General features: G+C 33.9%; 1 protein-coding gene and 1 pseudogene across 2 annotated transcripts; one reads left to right on the forward strand and one right to left on the reverse strand.

The window, feature by feature from the left end:
* Positions 1 to 1,287: 1,287 nt before the first annotated feature.
* On the reverse strand, positions 1,288 to 3,686 carry LOC143626034 (pectinesterase pseudogene; annotated as a pseudogene). The gene is made up of 2 exons (XR_013152362.1): positions 2,738 to 3,686; positions 1,288 to 2,019 (listed from the first exon to the last, which is right to left on the reverse strand). The product of XR_013152362.1 is annotated as a pectinesterase pseudogene (transcript).
* A 3,317-nt stretch (positions 3,687 to 7,003) lies between these two features.
* On the forward strand, positions 7,004 to 8,214 carry LOC143626092 (small ribosomal subunit protein bS16m/bS16c-like). Its single transcript, XM_077096260.1, has 3 exons — positions 7,004 to 7,136; positions 7,230 to 7,275; positions 7,917 to 8,214. Exons 1-3 carry the CDS (start codon positions 7,004 to 7,006, stop codon positions 8,116 to 8,118), a joined length of 381 nt encoding a protein of 126 aa, XP_076952375.1. The 3' UTR covers positions 8,119 to 8,214.
* The last annotated feature ends 3,006 nt before the right edge of the window (positions 8,215 to 11,220 follow it).

Below are 11,220 nucleotides of genomic sequence, written 5' to 3' on the forward strand. Positions count from 1 at the left end.
AAAAAAAACAAAAATGGGGCTGCTGCTGGTCAGCACGTCGGTTCGCGCCCGGAAGTTCGTTTTTGATGTATCTTGAGCGTTTTAAGTCCGTTTTCGAATCCGTAAAAGGGGTTTTTCAAATTAGACAAGCGGGAATGTTTTAGTAACATAAAATCCAATATTTTATATATTTGAAATGTTCGGGATATAAATCGGGTCGGTTTACAACATAAAAACAAATACAAAATAAATACCATTTGACCCGAAATCGAGGGATGTCACAAAAATATTGCTAGCCCCCGAGACTAGGCTGATGATCAAGGGGGCATCGCGTAATAAAACTATTAGAATGAGTCATTACTAGACCACAGTTAATAGAAAATAATGTTTCAAATTAAAAAATTTCAGGCATATGATTTGAACAAACATGTATATTTTTTCAGGTAATCAGGTCAGATATCTCCTAACCATACCTATCCCATAACTGCAATGTTTTAAAACCGACCGAATACCCGAATATTCATCACAGATGTTTTGGGCTTTTTCATCGCGCTTAAGTTCAGTTGTCATCCATAAACAAAATTCAATCACGTAGAAATATGAAAAAAAAATATATGTACATATTTGATAAAATAGAAGCTCAGAGTCTGAGTGTGAGAACATGCATCTTGTATCTACGAATATTATCCATTTGCTAACAAGAAGTTCACATATTTTATTTTGATTTTCTGAGTTAAGCCTTTGGTATCTTCATGACTATGACTAATTGACTATGTTACCCAATTACCACAATATATAATAATATATTCATATTGTCAACACGAGAATATCCTTCCAAACTATTTCTAAGCTATTCATTTAAGCCTTTGGTATCTTGACTATGACACATGAGTCTAACTTAAAATGTATCCAGTTAGACATTTAATAATGTACATTATATATCTTGTGACTCTTGTACAACCCGCTTGATAATATCCACAAATCATTTGCACACAATATATGGCTTTGCTTTATTGATGACAAAGATAATTTTGTTATATTTAAACTTAAATTATTAATCTTTTGACAAAACTTCAATCTCTATGCATAGTCTTATATACACATAGTCTTGATAAGTAATAGCCATTTATTTATACAAATATATAAAACCAAGCTTATAACATTTTTCATTTACTTTGATGTCACATATTCAATGTAAAAGCATACTCTATTTTCATCCATACATATATACATTTAGTACCAAACAAAACACAAGCTAATGACATTTGGACCCCATTTATTACAAGTCATTTTCCCTTAAGAAAACTACTATAAAGTGTAAGCCACCCTACTTTTATATAACTTGAAAATGACATCAAGTTTAACTTCATCCCCGGTATATGGCAACCCGGTCCCCGGTATCCATGAAGCACCATCCAAGAAGTCACCAACAGTAAATTTTGTCGCCTCCGCAGCATTCGTGATAACGTGATATCCACGCCACTTCACTCTACCACCTGTCCCGGCCCCACCACCCGTGTTCATATATTCACCATAGTATAGTGTATTTAAAGCAAAGTTACCACTCCATGGTAGCCAGCCGGCCGAATTGATTAAACTATCAAGTGAGCATTTCATGAACACGGTTCTTGAATACTGTTTCCATGGCCGACTGAGAAATGTCTTGACCGAACCCTCTGAGCCTCGAAAATCAGAAGAGGCCGACACACCCGAGTTGTGTATTATGATGCCAGTATTTTCGGGCTTGAGCCGTGATGGTGTTCATTTGACCACCCATTGGTTTTCTTACATATATGTTACAACTTTGGAGAACCGCGGCTGCGTTACCAAATACGAAGTCTTGGGTCCCATATATTTGACAGTTGCGGTAAAATTGACGTCCTGAGTATACATATAAAGTATCTTGGTATCCTTTGAAAGCGCACCCATACACGACTGACAGGTCTGACCCGGACCGAAAGGCGACGGCTTGGTGCTTTGCGGGGCCAGCCGTGTTTTCGAATGTCATGTCTCTAGCGATGAACCCGGCTCCGGAAACGGCTGGTAGTGTAACATATACATTAGGCTTAAAACTTTTATACTCAATATATAAAGTAATGATAACAACTTGTTACAATGTTACTTTTATTAATATGGTGTTTTAATTGTGTCCGGATCATTGACTTCATGGTATATGTAGTGGCCATCAGTTTATTTTGTTTCATAAATTGAAGCAAAGAAAGATTAATTTGATTGAATATAATATCCTAAAAGACATCTAGAACGACTTGACATGTAAGATAAGGTTAATATTAAACTTGTATTAATAACAGTGACAATTTTATGTCACATATACTAGTATTAATTTTAATTTAATTAGAAAAATAAAACGAAATATAATTATTTCCAGTTTGGGTTGATAATAATGTTCATATTTATTATCAATAAATGGATAGATATGACTAAATATTTATTTTCCGTTGATGTCTAATGTTCAAAAGTCTTTTGATATATATTAATTATATTAAAGTTTTAATTATATCCGAACCAGAATTTATAGATGTTAGTTTCTTACGTAACTATCAATAATAGTAAAGTCTTCACTAAATGGAACCCATAATCAACGTCACCTACTAAATGATATGCAAGAAAATGTTATAAATATATAACATGCATGAGCATGACATATAATAAAAAGGTCCTAAAGGAGTAAAGGTTAATTACTTTATGATTTTGTTTAACAATAATATGCGACAAGTTGAATGAATTAACTAATTACCAAAGGTTGCAGACCGAAAAGTTGTTGAGCCGTCTTGCGCATTTTTGTTGCTTGTAACAATCGTCGAACCCATTCCATCTCCAACAAGCATCAAATTATGTATTGTTTTTTTGATATCGACATTCTCCTTGTACACACCCGCTTTCACATATATGACAAACCTTGAGTTTCCTTTTCTAAGCTTAGGCACGGCTGCAATGGCCTCGGATATGGTTTTGTAGTTACCAGACCCATCTTGAGCAACCACGATGTCGGCTGAGGTAGCAACCGAGGGCGTTGCAAGGAGCTTTCTATCACTTTTAGACAACCATTTTGGGAAGTTGTTTGTTTCCATGAGTTTTCTCCCTTTAAGTTGTGTAGAACTTAAAAGTAATGGAGTTAAGGCTTTGTTTATAGCAAGGGAGTTGCTAAGGTGCTTTGAGAAGCTACTTAAGGAAACTTTAAAAGTTTGAAAATGAGAAGACAACTTAAAGTCATGAAAACCAGTTTGGCATGTTTCATGGTTTGTAGCGGCCGAGCTAAGCCACGTTTGGATATCATGACTATTAGTGGAGCCCATAGAATGATTTAGTTGGTAAACCGAGTCTTCATATAGCTCCAAACAATCGGCCCAAGCCAACTTAGCCTTTGGATCTAAAGAACTCAAGTCCATAGCCGAAACAAGCTTATGGGCATGTTTAGCTTGAGCCAAAGTAGACACAAGGGTCGTTTGGCGAATCTCCAATGGTGTTTCGACACTAGTCTTGCCAATATGATAAGTGCAAATTTCGGGATAAGGGGCTCGACTACATACCGAAAATGTGGTGCTAGGATTGGCACCATGAACAACAACATAAAGAAAAGTGAAAATTAAAGCAAAGTGAAAAATCATGAATTTAGCCATCTTTTGGTAGCTAATAAACCTCATGAAAATGGATTATTTTATATGAAAATAAGATGGGCAAGGGTTGTTTATATAGGCTTTAAATTTACAAGCTCAAAAGCCATGGGCCATGCATGATGTTTACACCATTAAAGAATCTATGGATTATGTGCATGAAGCTTTTCTAATATTTTTAAAAATGCTTTTGGATAATAATATATCTACTTAATTAGTTTGTAAAATAATAAAGTTTTTGATTATAATACTAATTACTAAAAATAAAGTGAAAAGACTATTGCCAAAACCTTCCCTTTTGTCGACGCCCTTGAAACTCATCTAGTAGCCAATGTTTGACTTTAATCAACCATTGTTAAGGACTTTGCCTGCACTTAAGAACAATAGCCAAGTTATTTGACTTAAATATTCCATTAAACAAGAAGAAAACAACAAATTTGTTATAGTTTTAGACAACCATTATTTTGATACTTAAATAATAATAACATACAACTGGTTATCACTACTAGAAAAACAACTTCTTGGATAAAGAGATCAGAGTTAAAAAGAATAATCACTAATGGACCACCGACCAGACATATTACCAGCGAAAAGGGTAAATCTAAATATCCATCGACCAAACATATTACTAGCGAAAAGGTAAATCTAAAAATCCGTTGACACTTCCTGCCTTTATAAGCGGATAAGCAGAACAGTCTGACAGTAAAAGAATCTTATGTTACACTATTTCTTTAAGGCTCTGTGTACAATAATCTACGGTTCATTTCGGTTCGGTTCGGTTATTAGGCATTAGCCTCAACCAAATTAACCAATTAGCTTGTGGCTAATTGGTTCGGTTTATTCGGTTTAATTTTTTGATTTTTTGTTTGGTTTGGTTAGTAACAAAATCAAACTTTGGCTATAATTTTGACTTAAATATGCTGAATCAAAGGTATAAGTACATAAAATGGTGATTTAAAATATGAAATGGATATATAAAAGCTATAGTTGATAACCAATCTCAAAATAGCCAATGGTACAAAAAATAGCCGATAACCAATTTCAAAACATAAAGAAAGTTTTTCTCTATTAAATATTACAAATAGAAGATTAAGGTTTAAATCATAGCCAGCGGATTATAATCAATGTGTACTCAAAAGTTTACATGTTATGTAAATATAAACAAATGCAACTATTCAAGTTCTTATAACTGATTACAAATAGAAGAAAAAATAAATCACTAGATACTTGAAACTCAAGTACAAAAGGTCTTGATGCGTAAATATGATTTGATTAAAAGATTAATATGTTTACTTAAATTAATGACCACTTGTAAATAAACTCCAAAAAGTTAACTTGGTGATTTAGGGATCCCATCAAGCTTTGAAAATGAGAGTACACCTAAGGATAAACTCGTGAAGGGCCCGATTGTCTACAACCTTTTTGTGTACACCTTTTAGGCATTAGGTAAACCATACAAACTCTATATCATGTCAAGCTCCTATTATGCCACCTGGTCTAACACCTGGTCTAACACACATGCACCCATTAGCCATGTCAACATCACTTTACGCGTGTCGTAAATGCGATGGTCCACTTGTCAAGCCACCAAGCGCCTTCATTTTATATGAGTTTCATTTAACATATAATCGGTTTATCGGTTTATACATATAAAACATCATGTGTACTTTAACAAATGGATTTCGTCAAGTTAGAGAAATCAAAAAGTTAGAAATAAAGTATAGTTGAGCTTTCTTTGGCAAAACACAACTAAGAACGCTCTTAACCTATTTCGACGGTATACCTAAAAATAGATAAAGTATCATAGAGTTGTGTATTGAATCATTCATGTTTTTTCGTGCAACATATTGAAAGTGACAAGCAAACAAATCGCGCACAAATCATTCAAATTGAACACGCAAGTACGAAAATAACAACGCACATACATATATATAGCAAGTTTTTTATGATATCAGGCCAGGTAAAATTCTATTATTGTGTTCTTCAAAAGAAAGTTGATAACTACATTTCATTTTGGTGGACTTTTATGTTAGGTTGTTAGCATCCTGAAAATATGAGGCATGTTATGGAGATATCCCTACGAATCTTTGTCCTTGTAGCCATAAATGTTACAAAACATATACCAGCTACACCCAAAAATAGTTATGCCTAAACAAGCGTGTTTTGAGAATAGCTTTTTCTTAAATGTTAAATAATTTGTTTGCTGTTCCTAAAAGGATTAAACTTTTAACTTCATTCATTAAAGATTATTGTTTATGTCGAAATGGAAAGAAAACAAGCAACAAGCTACACCATTATAAATTATTGTAAATTATTGATGCCAATTCAATCCGTAACCTTTTTCAAACTCGCTTTATACAACTCATATTTGTAACAAATACATTATACAGTTATATTATATACTATAATGGGTTTTCATTATATATATATATATAGGGGGGGTTCAAGAACTATTTTTATTCACAACCCAACCTAACTCAACTTTTTAATAAAAAAATAATTTATCTCTCTTTCACCTGTCCAGCCCAACCCAACTTTTCACTTTTATTCACAACCCAATCCAACCCAACCAAAACCAATTATTTTAATACATATATCTTATTAGCTTTTAGTTTATTCTATAAAATTTAGTAAAATTAATAAAAATATTTATTTTTTAAACAATATTATTTGAAGTATAAAAATCATTAAAAAAGATAATATCATAATTCTATTAGGGGGTGTTTGGTACAGAGAATTGAAGGGTGAGAAATGGAAATGGAAACAATTCTCTTGTTTGTTTACTAAAGAAAGAGGTGAGAAATGGAAATAAACCATTTCCATTTCCCGATTTCTTTTCTCTAAAAAAGGCGGAGAAATGGATTTCTCTACGTTCATTTCTCTCCGTTTTCTTCCTTTTCATTCCTCCCATTTTCCTCCTTCAGCAAGGATTCCCCCAAAGTAAAAACAGAACACCAAAACCCTAACCACTAGCGAGTGTGTGGAGATGGATGCAATCAGGAAGCAGCTGGATGTGTTAATGGGAGCCAATCGTAACGGAGACGTCACGGAAGTCAATCGGAAGTACTACGATCGTGACGTCTGTCGTCTCTTCTTAGCCGGCCTTTGTCCTCACGAACTCTTTCAACTCACTGTAAGCAAAATCCATTCCTCTTATTATACTATATGCATCCCGACACATAATTACCTCGTTTTAGGGTTTTAGCTGTTAATTTTCTACCAAGTATGTTATAAAATTTGGGGAAAATCGTGTTATGTGAGTGAATAGAAAGGAATTGTGTTCGTGTTGAATAGCTTGTTGTGGAATTGAGTTTTTTGAACTTTAGATTGTCGTATTTAGATGTGTTTTTTAGTAAGATTTGTTACAGAGAAACAGGCGGGGGGTGCAAATGGTGGTGAGGCTGAGATTAGCGAGATTAGGATGCCGGAACCGGCCGTTTTACCGGGTTATGGCCGCCGATAGCCGGTCACCCAGAGACGGAAAACACATAGAAGTTTTGGGCTATTATAACCCTTTGCCAGGTAAATTGATTTGTGGTTGTAATATTAAGTCTGTGTTTGATCTATATATATATATATATATATATGCGACTAATTGTTGGTTGGTTAATATAGGTCAAGATGGTGGTAAAAGAATGGGGCTTAATTTTGAAAGAGTGAAGTAAGTTGTTTGATTCACACTATTAATATTGATTTGAATGTGATTTGAATGATCTGATACTGTTAGCTTTGCTGTTAATAATTTATGTTGTAGTGTTGTTCATGTTCATTGCTTGTTCTGTTTTGCATATGCATAGCTAGGGCTGTAAACGAACCAAACGCTCAGCTAACAGTTCGCGAACTGTTCAGTGAGAAGTTCGTTTAATAAATGAATGAACATGAACAAGAAAATTTGTTTGATTAGTTAAACAAACGAACATGAACAGAGCCCCCGTTTGGTGAATAATATGAAGATGGTCAACAATAGTTGATGGAAAATGAAGAAAGTAATTGCCTTTATGGAGCAATTAAATTAAATAATTCTTACAGTAAGTTGATAATCCAAGTAAGAAACACTTTAGCATAATCCATCAGGTACAGGCTGACTCTAAGGTCAAATTCATAAATTTCCATCTGTGAAGTCACACGTGTTTTTTTAGAAAATTCTTGAAAAATTATTATTAAGATAAACTTGTGTAACGAAAATGCCAAAGGACAGGGAAATCATGGTGTTAAAATTGTTTGAATAAATATGGATTTGATATTTAAAAAGTTATTTTGACGCCTCTTTTATGTGTTACATTTGTTTTCATTTCTATACAGATATTGGCTCTCAGTTGGTGCACAACCATCGGATCCAGTTCAACGTCTTTTGTTTAGAGCTGGGCTGCTACCACCACCACCAATGGTTGCAATGGGTCAGAAAGGAGGGCCTCGTGACACCCGCCCAGTTGACCCGTTGACTGGACGGGTCATGATCCCCGAGCAACCAGCCAAACCTAGTAATGAATCAGTGGATGCTTAAGAAAATAAACTGCCAACTTCCCAACTGTCGTTTTTGATGCATGCTGCTTTCGCTTTTGGGTTGGTTATATGGTTATGTTCAGAACTGTTTGCAAGGTTAGAAGAGAAAATTGAGATGGTCGAGTTGTATACCGATGGTTCAATGGGATAGTTGTGTATGGTTGAAGTATGTTTTGTATGTTAATTGGTTTTAACTATGGTTGATGTTTTTTGCTTAAAAACTATGTTTTGTATGTGAATTGGTTTGATCAATGCATATTTTGGTTGGAATTTATGCATCTTTTTATATGTTTTTTGTTTTTTAATAAATATTTGTTATGAAAAAAATACTTGTGCTAATGATAAAGTTGATATAATTCTCTGTTTATTTCCTATGTACCAAACAAGAGAAATGATTCTCAGCTATATTTCTCTACTGAAATCTCTGTACTACCAAACAGAACAGTCAATTCTCATTCTCCAGACCAATTCCCTTTCTCTGCAATTCCATTTCTCTATTCCATTTCTCTGCAATTCCATTCTCTGTACCAAACACCCCCTTAAGGAAAATTGGAAATAAATAATCCCACCTTTTGTGTATTGGCTGATAATAATCTCACCTTTTAAAATCATTAGCAATGGGCCCACCTTTTAACTATGATAAAACAGCAAAACTAGTCCTTTATGTTTGTGCTTCTTTTCAATGGTTGTCCTTTCACAAACTTAATGACAGAAAACACCCTTTATGTTAAAAACCATATCATGTTACGTCCTTTGACACTAACCCTGTTAATTTTTCTCGTTAAATCTGGTCATATGCAAGACACATGAGGGTAGTTTGGTAATTTTACATCTTATTTAATCATTAAAACTAAAATATATTTATATAAAACATATACCCCCCTCTCTCTCTCTCTTACACTTCATCCATGGCTGACGGCTCAACCCCACGCATCTCCGGAAGCCACCGCCACCGATGAGAGATCTGAGTTTGCCGGAAACATTAAATCTTGTTTCAGATCTAGCCTTCAAATCGACAGCCGCAAACCAAAACTCCCCAACAAAACCAAATTGAGGCGAATCCATACCTGAGTTGGATATTTGCTTGTGGGTTTTGACCATAACACCGGAAAATGGTTGATAGGTTTCTGGGGCTGGACTTTCCGGCTCGTTTTTCGGATCTAATTAGGCGGCAACGGTAGCGGCCATCAGAAGGGATGTGGAGCAGTGGAGGGGATAGCGATGAAGAAGATGATGTGGTTGATAGATTGAATGGTTGATTAAGATCTAGCCTTCAAATGGACGGCGGCGGTAGCGGATGGTGGTTTTGAAGGACGGAAACAAGTTTGGTGCTGCTGACTTGTTTAATTGACCAGATAAATATATTTTAATTGACACAAAGGACGGAAACAAGTTTGGTGCTGACCGACAACATTAATCTTTGCACTGATTTAAAACCACTTGATAGGGGATGGTGGCGGTAGCAGCCATCAGCCGGAAAATCCACCACCGCGACGATAGCGGCGGCGGTGGTGATAGATTGAATGGCGATGATGATGATGATGTGGAGCAGTGGAAGTTGTAAAATTACCAAACTACCCTCATCTGTCTTGCAAATGACCAGATTTAACGAGAAAGATTAACGGAGTTAGTGCCAAAGGACGTAGCGTGATATGAGTTTAAGCATAAAAGATGTTTTCTGTCATTAAGTTTGCGAAAGGACAACCATTGAAAAAACGCACAAACATAAAGGACTAGTTTTGCTGTTTTGTCTTTAACTATTTTTGTCTCAATGGTCCTCCGTTAAAAAAATACTTAACGTCGTTTTGTTTTTTCTTTAGTTTCAAACTGATGTTTTAGGGATTTTGATCGGAAGAACGATACGAGTCGACTAATGTAAAACTTATTTCGAAAGTGTGATTCAAATGGCTTGATTTTTCTTAATTGGGAATTCAAGCACCCGAATTGAAACATTTTTTCGTCATTTTGATCACCATTTCGAGATAAGTTTTACATCGGTCGACTCGTATCGTTCTTCCGATCAAAAGCCCTAAAACATCGGTTTGAAACTAGGGAAAAAACATAACGACGTTAAGTATTTTTTAATGGAGGACCAGTGAGACAAAAATGGTTAAAAGGTAGGACCATTGCTAGTGATTTTTAAATGTGGGATTATTATCGGCCAATACACAAAAAGTGGGATTATTTATTTCCAATTTTCCTTCTATTAAAAAAAACCTTGAATTTTTACAACTACTAAAAAAACAAATTTTTTTTATAATAATATTAAAAAATAAATATTTTTAAAAGTGCTCCGTTTCTAATAAAATTGATATCGAAATATTCATAAAATTAAACTAAACAAGACTATGTTTTTAGATTTTTGAAATAAGTCAAACAATATAAATTATTAAATAAAACTCAAATTATATAAAAAACAAATTGTTTGAAAGAAAAATACGAAAGAATATCTAATTAAGAAGTGGGTTGTGACCTAGGTTGGGGTTGCAACCTGGGTTTTATTGTGAAAATGATTTAATCTTTTTATTTATTCTTTAAATAATGTCAATGACCTCATAAGAGGAGGTCACCAATAAAAGTAATCAGAGATAAATGAGATTACTGTGAGAAATGTGATAAATGAATATGGGCTACTAGTTTTATTTTATGTTATGCTTTAAATGCTTAAAGATAAATGAGGAAAGTATTAATGCATACTCTCTCTTTAGTTAATATAACTAATAAATATAATAGTTATCTATTCAATTAATACAACTAATTAAATTATTATAATTGAAAAATAATAAGAATTAATTTATTTTTATAACTTATTTTTTCCCTCTTGAATTTTTATCCTACACAAGTAAAATTTATTCATACATTAAAGTTTCTTTTTATCCAAAATCAATTTCTTCCAACTCAATATATTAATATCCATCAGTACATAGTTACATTATGATGAATACTACAAAAAACTATCTTACACGTGTTTGTAAATAAATATTAACAAAAAAGTACACAATCTATACAAAAACATATAACCTACACTTGTTTTAATAATAAGAAAACATATAATCTACACACAAAATTCAGCATCAATAAACTACACACGCACACGAAAACG

The sequence above is a fragment of the Bidens hawaiensis genome, unplaced genomic scaffold, assembly GCF_021521415.1.
Source record: "Bidens hawaiensis isolate Kalapana, Puna unplaced genomic scaffold, B.hawaiensis_p1.1 tig00004282_1, whole genome shotgun sequence".
NCBI lineage: Eukaryota > Viridiplantae > Streptophyta > Magnoliopsida > Asterales > Asteraceae > Bidens > Bidens hawaiensis.

Coding starts and splice junctions, on each gene's coding strand:
- LOC143626092 (XM_077096260.1), top strand. CDS start 7,004: ATGGTGGTGAGGCTGAGATTAGCGAGATTAGGATGCCGGAACCGGCCG. Junction 7,137..7,229: donor CTATTATAACCCTTTGCCAG/GTAAATTGATTT, acceptor TGGTTAATATAG/GTCAAGATGGTGGTAAAAGA. Junction 7,276..7,916: donor CTTAATTTTGAAAGAGTGAA/GTAAGTTGTTTG, acceptor ATTTCTATACAG/ATATTGGCTCTCAGTTGGTG.